Raw genomic sequence first — 20844 nt, 5'->3', positions numbered from 1 at the left:
TGATGAACTAAATCACTTAAATCGATACAGAATATTTCGATATCTCGCGCGATACGTGCGAGACACGCCAGCTGAATAAAGCGTGATTATTCATATCTATCGACAACGTGTGTTAGCCTTTAAGATAGCACATCGGAATCCCATTGTATTGTAGTATGAACGGAAAAAAGCCTCGGTCTTTGAAAATAATCCTTCGGAAACAATGCAGGGAAGAAAAATTTTTTGATAAATAAATTCTTGGCTGAAAAGAACGATGGGGGTATTGTTTTCGTTCGGATATCGGTGCAGCGGGGGCAGTGTATATGTGCTTGCGTACATGTGTTGCTTCGCGTTCGCGCCATTTTTAACCCCCGCACCAGCCTCGGACATGCACGGGTGTGTACTACCCCGATTTTCAGTTCTTTGCGGTATCAAAGTTTTTTTCGCGAGAATTTATCTGCCTGCGCCGGAACGAGCTCCCGGCCAAGGGGAGGGTTTTTCTCGGGGGGCTAATTGCGCCGCAGTTTGTATTCGCCATTACGAAGGTCCGGGCGGCAGCCTCGGTGCATTTCTCCGCGCGATATCTAAAAGGTATCTCGCCAAATGGAATGATATCATTAATAATACACCCTTGTGTGAAATAACAAGCGATAAATGGGAATATATGGAATTTTACTAAATAAAAGTTTGACGGATATTACGAATTTCTCGAAAAATGGAAACCTGATTTTTTTTTTTTGCTCTTATTTTATCATTTTTCCGGTTTTTTTTTTCTCCGGATACAAATATATATTGTAATTGATGTGTGATTGTACAATTTCTAGTTGGACATGTATTTCTTTTTCTTTACATTTAATGTTTTCTATTTTACACATACTTTTATGAGGACAAATACACCGTAGAATTTTTACCGATGAACATTTTTTTCATTTGATTCTGTTGGCGAGAAGTTAAACGAATTTTATCATGAACATGGCGGAGTATTAAAAATGGGGAGAATATTATCGATAGTTGAAAAGCGGATAGTTTCATCATTTTACGTGATACAATCGGCAGAATTTATGCTATATCGAGTCGAAACTCCGCCGAACAGAATATCGATCTCATTTCATTTTTATTATAACTCACGAACGCGCTCGCGATCTTCACTTACAGTTTTGCATATACGCCGCTATTTTTTTTTTATTTTTTTATTTTTTAAGGATTTATTTTCCGGAAGATGTTTTGCTTTCGAGATTTTTCAGGGATTAATTTCCCCAGGGATTGCGTTGCTCATCCAAGACCGGGGAATGTTCCATTCGTTACTAAAGTTGTTCAAGTGTGACTCGCTCGTGTCGTGACTCGCGCAAAATGCAAGATGTAACAAGAAGACTTGGAGCACTTTGAAAGTTGTAAACTTTCTCTAAATTGACTCACAGATTGTACACTCAAGTTAAAAAGAGTGATGGTAATTTCAATGTTGCACACAGACATTAATATAATTTCTTAGTATATTAAAAATTAAACTTGTCCCTAAATTGATTAAAACCGTCTCTATCATTCAAGGACAGAAGGTGATTTCTAAACATTCCGTTTTAAACGCTGTATTCGAAATAATTCTTTTATAACAATTTCGTGCTAGAAGCATTATAACTGTTTCGCCTCTAATTAGGATTTCTAATTAATAAACGTACGTTGATCGTTCGTGACCGATCGTGTTTTCATCGTTTCATTTCATTATGAAGAAATACATAATCACAGATTCTAATTACCTCTCATTTAACGATAAATGTTGAATTTTCAAATTTTCCCTGGAACACGAGTTGAGAATTACAATGCGTTTTTATGGTGAGAAAAACGAACATTGCGTTATACGAATAAAACATTATCAAGGTAAATCACCCTATCAAGTTAAAAAAAGCGATCAATCCCGATCGCTAAATTAAACTTGCCGTAGAGACGCGTCCTGATGCTAGAGTTTTAATACTATCGTAGAATTACGATCGCGCGCGTGAAAACTTTGATAATTTTTTAAAAGTAAGAGAACAGACCGCTCTCTCTCTCTCTCTCTCTCTCTCTCTCTCTCTTTCTTTTTTCTAGGAGCGTCTCTCCCGCTAAAACGCGGTCAAACATAAGAAAGTTTTCCGAGCGAGATCGCAGCAATTTCTTTTACATCTGGCTAGATCTTTAGAAGGCATCGGTAAACGCGTCCGTCCCGTAATTGCGAACCGTCGCGGGACGTATCGTTTCGGGAATATTTCTCGAACATGCGCCTGGAAACACAACGTATTTCGCCGAAAGAACATTAAAGGACGGGGGATGGGGAAGGGGAGGCTGGGCGATTCTAATCATCCTTTCTACGGCACGCGGAAATTTTTACGCCCTCCGCAATTTGCTGCCGCGCTCGGCAGCAATCCCAAAAAGTTTCGTCATCTCGCGCTCGCGCGGAGACTTTGTCTACGATTCTCACGATGTCGTCGACGTCGTTTCATCGATGATGGGAGGTGCCAATCAAGTTTCGCGTGCTTGTAACATTCCGCGTTCACTTGAGAAAATTTTTCTCGTAATAGTAACCGCGTAGATCGATATCGTGGTATCGCTGTTGAAAATATGCGAGGTCGTAAGATGGATCGGGAAAGTTGCACGACCACGATAATTATCGAGGGATAAAACTTCATAAATTGTTCATTGTTAGTCTGCTTCACGAACTTCGACGTACTTGTTAACATGGATGAGTTTTGAAGATATTTCTGCGTCCATGCTCAAAATACCTTCATCTTTCTCACCAAATTATTGTAAGGTTTTTCTTTTTTTTATGAATTTTTATAATATTTTTCATATAAAATAATATAAATAGAGAGAAAATACATGAAGATGAAAAATGGGAGAGAAAGAGAGAGAAATCAATTATTTCAATTAACTTCCCGCGCTTATAAAATTGAGAACAAGGCGCGTCGATTAAAGTTGAAAAATGTTTCCTCGACACAATATTGTCTCCTCCTCACCTGTTGTCAGCGAATCGCAATCCGCGCACGTAGTCCTCGCCAAAGTGACAAGGACCGGTGGGGACTCGTACGTGACAAGAGTGAAGGTTTTTCGTCGACCGCGCAGGGAACGGGCAGCCGGGAATGGGAAGGGATGGGATAGGGAATGCCGGCGTTCCCGAACTAATTATTTTTGATCCCGGACAGGCTCGGACTCGAGCGCACAATGGCCAACGGGGTTTCTTTTGTAACCAGGCGCGATTAATTCCGCGCGGAACGTTACCCCGGGGGCTGCTCGTCTCGGTCCCCGTCCACCCCCCTCGTTCGTCGTCCCCTCTATAGGATTCCTCGACGACCGAAAAGCCCGTTCGCCATGCAAATCCGCGCGCAGCCACCGGGGAGTACCATTAAGGTTCTCGAATCTTTTTCCGTGTCCGAAGGACCATCAGCTTCTTCGAATCGCGTTTTGTTTCTTTTCTTTTCAATGCAAGGACGCGCGTTTATTTCGCATTTTTGTTAACCAGACGGGTGATTAAAAATTGTCAACGAAATGACTTTCTAATGATTTTGATAAAATTTTAAGAGATAAAAAGAGTATATAAAATAATATGTAATATGTCGGATAATAAAAATGCACGTAGAGAGAATGTACGAGAAAACGCTACGAGTGAGACTGATTTTACGCGAAAATATATCGACAGTAGTACCATAGACAAGATGAAACCGAGTTCGAGTTTGCCAATGTTTTATATCGATAAATATCATTTATGTTAGCTGCATATCGCATCAATACTCGCGTGCACTTTGAATATCGCGATCAGTCTTTCATAATCTCGCACATTATGATTCTTCGGTTCAATTTATGTGAATAGTACTTGTTTATCTCTCGCAACAAACAAACGACATGAATTCGCATTGTCAATAAATTCTTTACGACTCTGAATATTTATCTTTTACAATTATTTTATCTATTCGATAAAATAAGAAGATGATTATTTTCACTGCAATTGTGAAAGTTTTTAAGAAATTTGTATCCTGTTTTATCAAGGCATTCATTCGAGCATCTCCTTGATTCTTTTATTTGTAGAATCCATTTTCTTTAAAATGAAAAAGAAAAAGTTTTGCATTTCCATTAATTATGAGATAAGATATAAATGTAAAAATTGTTGAAAAGTACAAAAATTGATAAATGCCGATGTTTTATAGTAAAATTGTATTGACACTTATACAAAAAAAAAATAAACAAACTATTACATTTTATTTTAAATTTTTATATTTCATATCGTAGAATAATATGATAATTCAATCATATATGCAGACATGCATTTAGCCTGACATGTCATTTATAGGGATATTAATATGCCGTTGAGTAGCTTCGCGCTTCCGTTGATTCTTCGCAACAACACCGATCGCGAAATGCCAATCTTAAACACGATAAGTAACACGATGAAATTTATCAGTGAGTATTTTGCTTCGACAACTCGTCGCACGAGTTCTTTAACAAATAAAAAATTAACGATGCTGTCGTCCGAAGCGACTGTAACGAGATAACAACAATGCTTTGCAAAACTTATTCCAACGCGTATAGGATATAATCTATAACGGAACGTGAAGTTAATCGTGTCAATTATTCTTCTACAGCATTTATCTCGCGCCTTTCAGACTTTACAATAGCAATTCACGTGTATGATTTTGTAACACGCCCACCATTGATTCCGACTTCCATTCACACCGGAAACGTAATCGGAATATCCTTGTATCGCGAATGCGTATCTCACTCCAGTTCTTTTGTCTATAGCCGGGTTTCGTCGATTCTCGACGATAAATTGTATATGAAACCCGTAGAAGAGCGAATAGATTTGATTCCAGGACTGTCAGATAAGCGAAATTCATGGAGGCTTCGAGAAACGGAGAGCGAGCGCGATTGTAGAGTATCGACAATTTATTTTCCTATACTCGCAATAGAAATGTGTATGTAAGTAGTACGAGTCGGCTGCAATACCGACGGAAGCCGTCTTCCTCTCCTCGACGGAGCACGTTCCGACTTATACATTAAGCCGCTGCATTCGCCGGAAAGACGGGAGATATTTTGCAAAATTGATGCGCGCACAATGCTGAAAAATAATATTGCCACAAATAATGAATTGTGTTTTCGCGCAAACATATTATTTAATATTTTCATTAGATTCGTGCAAACGATAATTCAGAAATGCGATGATGTTACGCATCGAAAGGAATATTTCTTCGCGTATTTCCGCGAGCCTAAATGCAATGTCGACGCGATGCAACAATACGACTCATATACGGCTGCAACCGGAATTTCTCTCGATGCGCGCCGTCATGCCAGCGTATACCATATAAGAGCGCAAGATACCGTATAAAAAACGCCAACTACCGCCGCATTTATCCTCGAGCTTTGGATCCATGACGACGAGGGAGGTTGCTGCTCGCGCGCTTATTCGACGATATATCGCTCGCGAGCTTTCAAGAGAATTGCATTAACAAGTCTAAAATAATTCCTCCGTTCGCGTAGAGTCTTTCCAAGATGCCAAAAAGAATCTCATCCTTATCTTCCCTTTCGTTTTCCTCTTTCTATACTCCTCATCGATTTCGCGGCTGCGAGTTTGCAAAAATTATTATTCGTGTTATAAAAAAAAAAAAAAGTGCACACGTATCTTATTATTATTTAAGATATGTGTAGGTATGTGACACGCTTGCAATAATTTTTACTTTTTTATATTTGTTTTATTTATTCTTATTTTTTATTTTTAATATAAGTGTTTTTTTTTATATTATCGTTAAACGTGTATCTTGTACTAATATATATTTTATTGATTTTTTTTATTACATGAAAATGTTAGAAATATTTGAGTTATCTCTTTCCATTTACTTCTTATGTATATTCATCATCATATCCGCGCGAAAATTGAGCCTGTTTTGTCCCTCTCTTTCATGTATTTCTATCTTTTTCTCTGTATCCATTTATCTTTCTCTTTTTTCCTCTCCGTCTTTTTTATTTGCCCTTTTCGCAAGCAGTTTTGGCGGAGCACTTTGCCCGATAGCGAGACGAGACGATGGCGCGTCTTCCGAAAATCCGATTTCCGTCACGAGTGAGCTTAAGGCGATCGGTCGATATCGCGGGATTACTCGTGTAACTGCCGAGTGCTACACAGGGAGAGCGCACACAGGGGTTCCCGGTTTCCGTGTCGGAATGGTCATTTTTCGAGATAGACGCCGGCGAGCGCTGTTTATCCAATTCCCTCTTCTAATGCATCGGACGCCCTTTGGCTAATGGCGCGGCAGGATCGTACGGCGGTAGCTTCTTCGAATTTCAAACAGATTTTCTCGTGTTCCACGGATAAGAGTAGTACTCGCGATTCCTGCGTCTCGATCAGAACGATAACGTTAAACATCGAAGAGCGAAAGATCGAAAGTCGCATCTTATCAGTTGGCGAAATCGATACTTTACGAAGGGTTACAGCCGTCAAGGAATCGACGAATAAAGAACTTGGAAGTAGAGTATATACATATATACCTCCCGAAACGGAAAAGAGAACAACTTTATTTAACTCAAAATTTCAATAGAGAAATATAATTTTAATTTCGCTACTTTATCTGAGAACAATGCACAGGAAGATATACAATATAATAAGATTGCACTTTTAATTCAATATTGAATAAATAGAGGACGAAAAAAATTTTGCTTTTATATTTTTCGATTATATTAGAGTCATATAATAATATTTCGGAGATTGAAAGAATATTTTCTTCCGCGTGTTTCGGATTTTTTTAAATATAATTGTTTTGAGAAACAGGGATTGACCGAGAAATCTATTTGTTTATTACGAATATGTGAAGCCACGAGATATTAATACTGGCGCGATTATTTAAACTGCTAATTTATTTCGATCTTTAAAATCGGACTTTTCTCGATTTCACGGGAATTTGCGAAAACCAGAAGTAACGAAGGGGATATCGCGCGCGCGCGCTGAATTAATTGTTGGACATCTTAGCGGTGCGATAACGCGAGAGGAACCTGTTAATTTCCTGCCGCGTTGAAAATACGGCTGTTTTATGGTAATTAATCTTAAAGCGAGATGTTACAGGATTTTTATATCTTAATTATGCATCGTCTCGACGTAATACATTTCAACGAGGATTCGCGCTGTCATACCACTGTCAAATTATGAATTAATTGAGAGATTTTATCAATAAAATTATATATATTAAAAGGAACAGTTTTTGTCCAACATATGTTACATTGCAAAGATAGATGCCGAAATATAAAAAAATTTCCATCGATGTAATACTAGATTAAAAAAATTTTGACGTTTCAAATAAGAGATTTATTGATCGTCGCGAGATAGATCTGAAAATATCTTCCAAGCCAACCTTAAATATTGAAGAAAAATTCAATTTGTAACAGTTTATCGAAAATGAGAACATGATGAATTTTATTCGAGAGATCACCTTATATATTATTCGAATATATCTCATCGAGATAGAGAAAGAAAGACGAAGACAATTAAATATTTACAATTTCGCGATCGTATTGCGGCTTTATAAATTATAAAAGCACAAATCTACGTGTTTCTCAGCATCCTATCAAATTATATCCAAATATATCAATCTTGTGATATAGATGCCGACGCATTTGACTCGAACGAAATAAGCTAACGCTTTTCTCTCTTATGCCAAATGGTTTGTCGTTCTTTTTGCGGATCGCACTTTGAAAGTAACAGACGGAACCAATTTCTAATAGCTGTCTTCATCCTGCCTTTTACGGTACATTCTTTTACACGGCGAAGTAAGGCCGCCGCGCGGATATTCGTTTTTCAGACTTATTTTCGTATTTCGATGAAACTAAATTTTCAACGCGTGACTTGAATTAGATACATGAAGCTATGGTATGTCTCATGACGTTTTAATTTACATATCTATCACAATATTTATGCGTACATTTCCATCTCTAATTCACGAAATGTCACACAGTTTCTTTGTATTCGTATTTGAATATATATTTCAACGGGGGAAAAAAGCAATGATTTATTCCATGCAAATTAGCAAATCTTTGAGAAAAATTAATAACTTGCCATGAAAATATAAAAAAAGAAGGGCATTATATAGTAAAGATACGATATATTATGGCAGATCACCGATTGCAACCGATTGCAATCGATAGTGATATCTATCAAGATTATATATGTGTGCGCCATGTTTGAATTTTAGTAAAGATTTATTTTCATGCCACTTGATTTCCGAGTATATTGACTTGCGTATAGACTCGGCTAGTTTTGAATACATCGCATCAATCAATCTTTTATATTATTCTGCACATATATGTATTATCGATTTATAATGGGCATTAATAATTTATTGGGATAAAAATAAGTACACCCATAAGATCATGGCACGATTTAACGGGAATAAATCGGGATTATCATCGATTTTATAAAGCGCTATATTATTAAAATTAAATTTTCGCTTCTGATATAACATTTACGAATTTTGATACTGTAATAGTCGCGAAAGTTTAAACTACTTATAAAATAATATCCATAAAACGGATTTATAAAATGAACGTCTCGAGAAATCTTTGATCCTGCGCGGTGTGAAACGGAGGCGCGTATCTCGCAGGATACACTGTTGACTGTACGGCTAATGGCGCGACGAGGAACAGGAGGAGGACGGTCGACAATAACACGGTTTATGTGAAGAGCGGATCATAAATGCGCCCGGGACGCGTAATAAAAAGGGGCTCGCAATGCGAAAATTGTTATCGCGCGCGCAGAGTTGTTCCTGGATGGAAATTTCAATTCGAAAATGGAGAAGATTAGTGAGCGGGGATAAAAAGGGAGAAAAGAGAGAAAAGGAGAAAGAGAGAGAGAGAGAGAGAGAGAGAGAGGGGATCTTACCGAGGCGAGATCGCAGCTTCGCGGTCACAATTGCATAGAATTCACCTCAGAGAGAGGAATCGAGCAGGAGAGTGCTATCGATTCATTCAGTCTTACCTGACTTCTCAATTTCCGTCAATCCCTCATAATAGCCGGCTTTTTCGCAATCTCGCAAAATACTCCTCACGGCACCGATTATTTCACGAGTTTTCGCGCGATGAAAGCGATAATTGTAGCAAAATTGCAATCGTCGTGCTAGGCGGACTCCGAGTAAAATCGATTTTAGCGAGTCGCTGATCTATGAAATGTGTAATTGTATAAGGGCATCGTGGAAAAACGTTGCGGAGAGGCGGTCACTCTTCTTCGCGCTTTCGTCTAGAAAATTTATTTACCCCACGTAGTATGGATCCGCGTCGCGCTCTCGGCGTTCCAATTAACGTAATGTACTTTTTTTCGCGTATAAAAGAACGTGAGATATTCTCTCGGTGATGGTTTCTCGATTTTTAGCGCGAGATGAGGATAAAATGTAGCGAAGATCCGGAAAAATATCGGTCGAAAGTTCGTCGATTAATTCGAAATGGAGATATACGGAGCTGCGAAACGGTAGTTAGCGGCTGAAATTTATGGTAATTCGGTTATTTGCGACATTCGTGATTCTCTGGATACCGCGATCGCCGCTCGCTCGCTCGATCGATCTCGAGAAAAGTTCAGCCCGCGTCATTCTCGAATCCCTTATTTGAATTTACAAAATGCGTTTGAAGGAGAGAGAGAGAGAGAGACTTGCTCGGGAAAAATTACGACCGCTTCTCGTTTGATGGATCCAGAAAAATTTGTGCGTACAAGCCCGTCGTCGCGTTTTCCAACAGTCTCATTTCTTCGCAACGACGAGACTTTTAGTATAAACTTTGCTTTATCTTTCCTACTGACGAACCTGTCGGGATCGTACCGAACCTTTCTTCTTTTTCGTTGTTTTGCCGGATGCTTTCTGATTTTAAGTATTGAGAGATTAAAGTAATTTTTGTATAAGTGCACGTTTCAATGATATTTAATTAAAATATTTATAAAATTAATATCTAACATATCAATTACATAATATTATTATATACAATCATATTATTCTCTTGTTTCCGTAAAGGATATTGTACAAAGCTTTTGGCACATACAAAGTATTAAATTTGCTTAATCGAATTATTTCTGCCAATTTTATCGCGCAAGTTCTCTCTTAATATATTAAACAATTATCACGTCATTATACTTTTGATAATAAAAATAATATTATTCGCTCGCCTACCGCGTAATAACTCTCTATTATAAAAAAATATAATTTGTCTTATAATTCTTTAATAATTACCAGATAATTGGTGATGCGATTCTTGATTATTCATTATTATCTAGTATTCATTGGTCCGTAATGCATTTGATTTACAAATGCAGCAGTTCTCTAGAATGACACTACTGATGGAGCAACTCTGGAGTTGTATCACAGAGAGCACTTTGCCGCACGATTTTCCTATTTACGAGCCGTGCATGCAGCTCGTGTAAAAAAGTCTGAGCTCGTTATGTGGTGGCATCGTAATGGCAAAAATTCTAAGCGACTGAATCGTGAATCCGGAACAGCGGTGGCAGCAACGACGGTGATTCCCGAGAAAAGGAACGGGATCGCGTATGTCGTTACCCTCTTAACGATTATCCTCGCTCTTCGAAGAGGCTTCTCTTCTTCGTGGTCGTCACGAAAGAGAAAGAAAGAGAGAGAAAGGAGAGACACACACGCGGAAAGCCGCAGCTGCGATCCTGCGGTATCCTCGCCGCCTTGAATGAGGTCTGTAAAAAAAGTATAGCGAGCTCCATTGGACGACCTTAAAGTCCGCGATGTATCTATTACGTTCGCCACAATTTCCGGCTAGAAGCTGCGAAAGTTCGGAAAGAAGTTTCCGCGGCTGCAGGGGCCACTTCGTACGCCCCAACTTGATAATAGTTTTACGACTTTTCGGGCTTACGAGGTCGAATTAGCGGCCGGGGACCTCCGAGCTCTTTTCAGTCCCGAAGTACCGTAACCTGCCACGAACAAAGCTTATCCGACATTTCCTCGGGAATGAGGTGATTGTACAGGGTGTCCCGCAACCGATTTCGTCCCTTTCCTCTGCACTTTGACGACAAAGTCGATATTTCCATCTATTCGCTTGACTTTGACGCTGCGAGAACTTAATAATGAAAAGAATGATAAAGGAAAATGCTTTATCGCAGATTTTTTTAAATTCCGATAATAGTGTTATGTACATGTATTAATCGCTCAAAAATATGATGAATAATTACAAGAAATCCTCTCTTTGTTCTTTCAAACAATTTTTTACTAATGTATGTGAAGACATTCTAATATTTAAATTTTCATGAAATATTGCTTAGATATTGTGCACTTTAAAAACTATATTATTATTTTGTTTGGATAATAAATAATGTTTTCCTTTTTTTAGAAATACAAAAATTATTAAGTTTCAAGCTCAAGAATTCATTTTCCGTAAAATTTATCTTTCGCGATCAAACATTCCCTCCCCTCGTAACCTTTTCTAATACGATATAACGATATAATGTCAATACATAAAAACCGGAAAAGAAATTCTGACGATGCGATATATTTTTCTTGTTCAACGCACTGAATTGGGGATATTCCGTATTGATTGTGCGCGTCGCAAAAGGAGCATGAAAACTCTAAGCTACGGATTTCCTAGTGAAATTGATTATCGGTAGACGATATTGGTGTGCAAAAAATCAATTTCCGCGCAACGGATACATCAATCATAATCTACTTAGCTCGTATAACCTTAATCGCTTTAATCGGTCCGACAATAGCACAATAAATGTACGGCCACGATACTATTATATAAATACATATTTTAATAATTATACGAATATTCACTGATTGACACGATACTAATCTTGATTATTTGATTATGAACCTTCGTAATCGAATATCGACATAATTACGTACGAAAATACGAAAATACGAGAAATATGCTTCTTTAAAATAAAATAGAATAATTTACATTTTTAGATAAAGACACGTTGCAACAATAATATCGTATTTTTTGTTACGGAATTAGTTTTTGTACACAACGATGTATTGTAATTTTATATCATCTTTTTACATTTTAATTTTTAATTCGATATTATCAACGTATCTTGATATCTAATCTACAAATAAAAATTCTGTAAAAGTAAATTGATATTAAATTAGTAAGATTTTTGCACGCATGATTTAATCTTTTGATTGATTTATTCTTTGCTTCATAATTCAGAAATTCGGTCCATGTTTCTGTATCTTTATGATGACCCTAGACATTTCATTTACCAGTAAGAAGCATCGTACGCAATGTGCGAAGAACAGAGTTAACGAGAGGAATAAATAAACTTGCTAAAGTACACAGAGGAAGGGATTTCGCGCGTACAAACACATAGACCGTGTGTGATCAATATATATGTAGCCAACAATAAACTCCCGAAAACAAACGTTTCTTTCTTATTGTTCTAGCGGGTAACAACGTGAACGAGCCACCTATCCTGGAGGCCGGTGGATACCCCACGGGCTTGCCGCTTTCGGAATCGACTAAGGTCGGAACAGAGGTGTTCGTCCTGAAGGGCCATGATCCCGAAGGATCACCAGTGAAATATGGCATACAACTCACGGACCATTTCGTCGTCAACCCGCGCACCGGTGTCATTACACTGGCAAAGCCGCTCAATCGCGAGGTAAGAAAAAAAAAATATATATATCGATCGGTTTAGGATGGCGGCGGTCTTATCGAAAGGAAAGCTTGCGCGCAAATTGTATGCAGTCTTTATTTGAACGATCAAAGTCGATCTTATCTCGTACGCGGCGTTCGGAGCTCGTATCGCAATATTCTACGTGCAGCTTCACCTACATCGTTTATCTCTCCTAGTTTGTTTTTGATTTCGCAATTTCCTCTAGATCTTAATATAGATTAACTATAATATAAAATATAGATAAAGAAATAGAGAGAAGAAAGATATTTTTATTATATTTATATTAGATTTTTTTACTATTATTTTTTTATTATTATCGATATTGATGAAGACGGACGGCTTATTTTATTAGGATTAAATATTAAATCTTCGCATCTGAATATTATTAAAAGCAAATAATTAATGTTGCAAATACATATATAATTATTTTTCTGAAATAAGCCGAATTTTAAGAACGACAGGATTTAATCGAGTTTAATCGAGTTTAGGTTCTATTTGAACGAATGTAATTAAAAAAAAAAAAAAAAAAAAATATTAAGATCCATGATTCTCTGAATATTTTTTGCTAAATTAGGACTGGTATCGTAAGCTGATTAAAGTAAAGGGAAATCGGCTATTATATTGAATTAAATAGAATTGTTGCCGGAAACTGATCAAAAATTGATCTATCTAGAACAGTTGATTACTTCGCTTTGCTCTTGTTAAATTCATCCTATTTAGTAGAGTTTCCTGTAGTACATGCTTTATTTACATTACTTACAGTACTTACCATATACTGCTGTAAAGTAAACAGCATCATGAATACTGCTTATTAGATTCATGCAACTACTTAAGCCCTAAGAGGGCACGCTTGAGTTTGGAGACAGTGCTCTTATCCTCAGCGTGTCTTCATATCCGAGATGTGTGCAAGGAACAAGTAATTAGTTGTTATCAAACATATAATGCCACGGATATTAACTACTTAGCATTTTAATTGTGTTATGCGAAATAGTATGAATTAAATAAATAAATAAAAAAAAAAAACGCGATATAATTCGGATTAACATAAAATTATTGAGCAAATATTTTTATTTATTTATTTTTCTTTTCATAAACTTATCCCGCATTTATATCATATACATAAAGAAATTTATTTTACCATCAATCCCCGAACAAATTGTCTATTCGTGTATATTCTGTTCGGCAAAGTCGTACCCGCGAAATAAATCTCATTTCTCTATTTTCGTGCAGAACCGTGTAAATATTTTATATCGAGCTAATTCTTATTATAAGTGTATCGCAAACTATTTAATTTATTGAAATCTGCGAGTTTGTTCAACGATCATTACGTGCATTTATTTCGCAAAATCGCCAAGAGTGATCGAAGAATATATAGTACGATGTAACAAATTCATATTGGACTACGTTTTGCGAACGGCGCATCGCTAATTTACGGAATTTAGGTTTAATCCCATCTGATAATCTCTCCGATTCGTAAATATTTTACGCGAATCGGTGCGCGAGAGGGATCGATTGATTCGAATATGTTATAAGCTTCGATGCGACTAAATATAAATTGGATGTCATTTGTACAATTTTACGGTAATCTCGGCATATCCGCGCATATTTTTACGCATTCTCGCTATTTTAAAATAAAAGTATAATCATTTTCTCACGCATTGCGATTACTTTTTTTTATTTGTGCGCAACCTCGGTCGATGTTTAATTGCCATAAGTAAGTTTCGCAGAATATAATTTTTTTCGCGTCCGTGATTTCATTTTGTACACGAGGAGACATCATTAACAATCTGTCAAGATATTATTCTAGAAAGTATCGTAAAAAATATTCTCAGAAAGACATTTTCAAGAAAATCTGTCCGCGTTCACGCAAAATAGCGCCGAAGATTACGAACGCTTACGGATATTTGGCGCGAAGCACCTGTGCCCGCCGGTTAGATTAATCTCTCCGCTGTAGCAGTCCGATACAATCGGCACCAATTCGGAAACGAGCTTGTCAGTTTTCGCGAGCGTGAAACAAATGTCGGAAATTTTCCGTGGCCGTATGTACGTGTTCGCGGTAGATTGCCAACGGTGTTCGTTTGATCGTTGCCGCAATCGGCGGTATTTATACGCCCGGTTCCCCAATGTCGCGCAATGCGATTAATGCGATTACGTTGTCCCGGGGACACATAATGCAACTGTCGCGCCCATCCGTGGATTTTCGTACGTTGACCCGCCTAGCGCCAATCCACATTGATTTAATCTAACTAAATAGGTTTGGAACGGCTCGCATGCGTTCACGCTAATTCCCGAATGCGTGTACAATATGAGGGTGCATTAGGCGGGATTCGCGCCATGTCTCCCTTTCATGGTCAAAATTAATAAACAACCACACTCGAATCTCAAATCCGTTTTGCCTACGAGACTTTGTACGTACAAACGTTTGACGAAACGTGTTTCCATAGAATTATCAGTGGGAATAATTAATGGACACAATTTCATTGGCTTTGTGATTTCATCTGTGAAAATAGCACTACACATGCCGTTTTCATGCATTTATTAAAAAGTATACGATAAATATGAAGAAAGAGCGAAAGATAAAAAAAATTTCATACACATTTCTCGTACAGAAACAAAATATTAAATAATCGATAAATGGTATGCAAATTGATTGCATTTTTATAATCTTCTAATTTTTATTAATCAGATGAAAATTGATGAAACTATGCTTTATCGGCTGGGAAAATCAATTGTTATTTTCTCTCATCGCAGATATAGGAACATCATATCTCTATATATAAACAATTTTTTAAATAATTAAATAAAACGATTCTTTACGATGGCAAAATGTCTGTTCTGTTTGTGCCAGCTATTTGTCACGTATTATATCTATTGCCATCGCTAGAGATTCGGCAAACCGAGAGCCGGCGGCTCGGAACCGCCTCGTCTTTTTCGTCTCCCAGGGGCGTGCTAGCCGTGCCGTGCCGTTTCGGGAAGTCATGAAAAATCAACGCCGATAAAGTTCGTCCGACAAAAGTTTCGAGGTCCCCGAGCCACAGGCGAGCGATATACTAACTGACGGCCGATCGTAGATACACATTTGGAAGTTTAGAATCTATCCCGTGGACGTCGAGTAACGTTTCATCCATAATTTCGCGAATCGATTCTTGAAGAAGATCGGATCAGTATTGAGATGTTCGAAAGTGCATAAATCTTTGAATTGTTGCGATAAAGATATGACAGAGGATTCAGGCGAATTCTGTATATTAGAGAATAAAAAAATCAGACATTATTTTAAAAACGTATGATATAATAAATCACATGCTACGTTATATTGTAGATTAATGCTAATTGTTTTATTAATGATGTAATATTATTTTTGTGTGTATTTATATTTATGATACTTTTTATACAATATATATGCTGATCCTTGAGAAAAGATATTATTTATTTTTCACGCTCGTTCCTTTTCACGTATAATACAAGTAATTTAGATTTACATTTTAGTAAGAAAGGAAATTTTATGTGAATCCGCTTCTCAAAGGCGAAGAAGCGAGGAGGAAAACTTATTGCAGAAATTGTATCTTGAGAGATGCTGCGCGATGTATGTGCACCGCGCAAGGAGAAATTAACCAAAGCACGTGCAAGACCCATTTGGCTTTATAACGTGAAAGGATTTCCAGGTTCATTTGAATGCGTCTAATTATCGCAGCGAAAGAAAAAAGAAAAGAAAAAAATCGACACTTGCTCTACAATTTTTCATTTAATGAGAAAAAGTTGTATCATCTCGATCATATTATAGTTGTATCATACTGCGTCTCATCTCGATATGTTCTTATCGCGATTAAATGTTTTTCGACAACGATACTTTGAAAAGATTACTTGTTGCCGAGATATGTATGACGGGCGTAAATGAATGTGAATTGCTCCAAACAATGTGGACACTTACAGGATATCGATAAAATTAAAAAAATATCAACGGAGAAACTATAACAAATAATAAATGTGTATATATCGAAGGCCAGCCATGCTATGTAATAACTATTTACTCGGGAACGATTAAAAATAATTGTTTTCGGTGGGAAAAAAAATATCGAGATAGCGAGCACGAACGGAATCGATTACATGGAGCTCGCTCGTTTGGTACCAGTATTGCTATCTCTTTTTTTATATTTTCTAGTATCGTATTTTTGTACTTTCTCTCTCTCTCTCTCTCTCTCTTTTTAGTAGTGTATTGGGGACGCGAGTCTTTTGATTGCGGTATCGAAATAACGGGCGCAAAAATCTCGGCGTTCGTCGGGATTTAATCGAAACTGTTCACATGCGGTACAAAGGCCGCAGAAAAATCGCAGTTATTTTGATTCCTCTTTAGTTTCCGATGGACAGGAACGCATACGAAAACAAACGGTCCGCTAACGTTGTTTCACGGGAACAATCGGACTGGAGAATAGTGGCGATGCAGCGTCGTTACTGCTTTAAGGGAGAGCAAAGCTCTCGTTGGGACGCATGATCGGAGCCGATCATGCGAATTACGCGATTCTCGCTTCGCGAGGAGAAGGTAACGCTCGTGTAATATCGCGAACGCCAACTAAAAACGATTATTACACGCCGCTGCGCTAGCTCCGAGGGTTTCCGCGGCCTGGCTTAATTGCAAAAATATCATCACCGCGAAATGGAAGTGGCGAGATCATAAAATGAAACGGCAGAACGCGTTTGCACTTTGCATGTTACGCGTACGGAGTTTTTATATGAAATTACAATATATAAAATTGCGTAAACCGTATAGTCTATTATTATTTCGCCGCAAACCGCAGAATTATATCGTATTATCGCGTATTATCTTAGCGATTATCGCGATGCGCCATAATGCGGGGACATCATTTACGTGACGGACTTTCGCTTCTCAGGAGCTCGTAAGCTCATTAGCTGCAGATTACTATCCTCTTGCTCAAGAAGACCGAAATAACACAGTTGTAATATCACGCCATAAACGAGTAAACGGCGCTCACGCTCTTTTGTTAATTTCATCATAAATCATTATCAAATTCGAGCTAAATTATTCGACAAATTATATACAGAGTGGTTCCAAAAATATCTTTTGAATTATGACGTTCCAAGAGATTTGCACTAATGTAAATCTATTTACATAAATCTCGTATCGAAAGAAGCTATTTATTAGCTGTTATAATTATTGATAAATGACAATCGATTCGCTCGGATCGGATCGCCAGTTAATTATCATCCTCTCTACTGATCGACCAATTAAACAAACGCTAAGGTAAATAACGTTGATAACCGCGGATAAAACATGATCGTGGCCAGTATGACGGTCAGCTATATGCAAATACACAACGGTTATTCGCGACGGTAATAAATTCAGGCCTGCCGGATTTGTCGTTTGATCAAAGTTTTATCGTCGACGTCACAAGTTATTATGGCCATTCGCAACCGTGTCGTTTCTCTACGCACTCGCGCTGAATATGCGTTTGTCAAACTCGCTCGAGATGAACGCGGCTGTATGAAGCGATAAAGCTAACTGCTAATTCGGTGTTCGTTCGAGCTGTTGTTGCCGATCGAATCGTGATTCGATTACGTGGAGGACGATTGCGATATTTTTCGTTTGGCGAAACTATGATTGAGATCGCCCATTGAGATTTATCTCATCATGAATCGCATCGGAGGAGCATAAATGTGCGTTATCCACGCGAATATCCACAGCAGAATATTCCGAAATAAACAGGAAAAGATTTTTTTATGGATCAATACGATTATTTAGATTTTGTCACCCCCGTCGACAAAGTATAATTATAATTATAGACTAGGCGATCTTTTGTTACTGAAATTGATAGGTTTGTAAATTCTAGCGACTAGATTGAGAATGCGATACGATTAAACGCAGTTATTTAACCGTTAGGTTACAGCGATTGTAATATAACAATACTGTTAATTAAGAACTAAGTCGTAGTTCCGCGACACGTTGATCATTTCGCGGCTACAGCGACAGCGTAAATTCATTTCGAGTTTTCCACTTGGCGGGTTTTCGTATTTCTGTATACGTTGAACGAGTAAATATATTTGCTCATGGCGTCGATTTCTACTTTAATCGAAATATTAAATATTGTCTATCAGAGAATCAGAAATATCGTAAATAATATATAGAATTACATTCTTTTAAATTTATTTCAAATGTGCTTAATTTGAACAAAGCTGTAATTTAATGGCAAATTTATTTTTATTCAAAAGACTTAAAATTACAAGTATATATAATCTTGACAATTGGAAAAATATGCGATACATAATAATTTTTTCTTGAAGAGAGAGAGAGAGAGAGAGTGAGTTTCTACTAATGAAAAATAGATCTCAAACTCGGAGAATCTATCATCGAGATTAAAATTGTTAGTTCTATACATATGAAAGCAATTATCATAATTACACCGTTTGTTAAATCAGAGAGATGGAGAGGCTATCGAGATTTTCGTTCGACGAGGGTGCGAAATAAATCGCGAACCTTTGCACTCGGCTTTGAGTTTCGAGAAATGGCGAACGTTCCGATTCGTGTATAATTAATTATCGCTTTGGAGAGAATGAGGGCGGAAGAGGGAAAACGCTTTCGAAGGAGAGTTGTTGGGTGGCGCTCTCACTTTCATCGGAACGGGAAGGGGATCGGACACGAGACGCTGCTTTTCGGCCATAAATTTCGGCGCGTTTATGCAGAGGCGCTTTTCCCGTATAAATGAAAGAGGCAAGCGCGAAAGGAATATGGATGGACTTTACCATTTCAAGCACGTAGCGATCGTAGCTCTCGTAACTTTTCTCTTCGCAGCTAATCCTAAAGCGTGAAAAGGCGGATACACGCGACGGGAAGGGTGGAGGAAAGAGTGAGAGACTATAGGGGTGAAAAAGAATCGGAATCGCGAGCCAGAAATTCGGTGTCAGCCGGTCGGCTTCATATTTGTTGCCAAAATGAAAAGTGGTATAGGAATGTCGCTCTTGTCTTTGACTTTCGGATACCTGGCATCCATACTTGAACCATCGGCGCAAGTGAATAGACGAGATATCGTAAAACGAGATCATATTGCATCAAAGGGGTTCTAAAGAGAACGTTCCGAAAATCCCAAAATTGTATCAAAGATGTGAGAAAGATCTTTTTACATTTTTTTTTTTTTTTTTTTTTTTTAATTTATATTGGAAAAAAGAACTTGTCTTGCAGTTGAAATAGATTACGAAAGCATGTAGAAAGTTAGATTAACTATTTTAACGAGCAGAGAAATCAAATGTGTACATATTGAAAAAATTGCAAGCAAATTGGGATTTTAAACATGATATATGTATTGTACTTGTGTTCTTACGAGCTAATTATAAAAAAACTAACGAGCAGAAATGATTTATTATACGGAAATGTGTATAAAAATATCGTCCAATCTGTCCTTTGTCGAAAGGAATTGAATGAAGCAGCCTGCCAATAATTCGCTGCAACTTGCTCGAAGCATTATCAAGCATATACGTATATTAATAAAGTATTCGAAGTGAAAAGGAAAATCGATATCCTATAATTGGTTTAATATGCAGTTAGTTATTCTGACGCATATAATTTTATTATCATCCCCATGCATATATGCACTATTAAGTGTATGATTTAGGTCAATCAGTTCGTTTTTAATCTAGTTTTACGAACACACACAAATTGGTTACCGAAATATACGATTGCTGAATCCAATGTTCAAAATTGATTTACTTTTCTTTTCATTTGTATACAATATAAAGATACATAAAAAGGGGAAAAAGTGTATTTAATTATCATAAATACAGGAGATATATCAAATAGAGAATTTATATTCAAATATAGAATATTTTCTATGAAACAATATTAATTAGGATAAATAAAACGTGTAAGAGTAAGATTAATGAACGTTTGCTAATAAAATAGCAAGAATTTCGAGTAATGTTCGAACATTACTTGAATTCGGACCGTGAGAGATTAACGAGTTTCTCGTGCATCGCATAGCAATATTTTTCTAGCAATCCAACTGCAATTTAATCGTATTCCCATTACGAACTTTTCTGGCTCCAAAGTGGAAGAATGGCTCCTTATCCCCGAAGTCGTTTGGATCCTCGAGTCTCGCTAAACTAAGTTCCAACCGTAGATTACGCCTAGTAATAGCTCGGTTTCTTATTTCCATTCAAAATCGATGATTACGCCGTCGATTAATGGATACAGCACTTCATTGTGTTGCTAAACTTTTTAAAACCGTGATATATCAAGGATTTTA

At 37.3% G+C, this 20844-nt stretch overlaps 1 protein-coding gene across 3 annotated transcripts in view; it reads left to right on the top strand.

The window, feature by feature from the left end:
• Cad87a (cadherin 87A) overlaps positions 1-20844 on the top strand; it is a 177372-nt gene that overhangs the window by 127549 nt on the left and 28979 nt on the right. For all 3 annotated transcript variants that reach the window (XR_011447977.1, XM_070309093.1, XM_070309094.1), the window contains exon 5: positions 12363-12580. Coding sequence is in view for 2 of the 3 variants with exons in the window: in XM_070309093.1 (XP_070165194.1) it covers positions 12363-12580 (218 nt within the window). In the remaining variant the exon portion in view is untranslated. The remainder of the gene's footprint in view (positions 1-12362; positions 12581-20844) is intronic.

The sequence above is a fragment of the Polyergus mexicanus genome, unplaced genomic scaffold, assembly GCF_030449975.1.
Source record: "Polyergus mexicanus isolate NDT 795.1 unplaced genomic scaffold, iyPolMexi1.0 SCAF_16, whole genome shotgun sequence".
In the NCBI taxonomy this organism is placed as follows: domain Eukaryota; kingdom Metazoa; phylum Arthropoda; class Insecta; order Hymenoptera; family Formicidae; genus Polyergus; species Polyergus mexicanus.
Note: the sequence above shows the minus strand (reverse complement) of the source record. Positions and strands in the feature narration are given on the sequence as shown.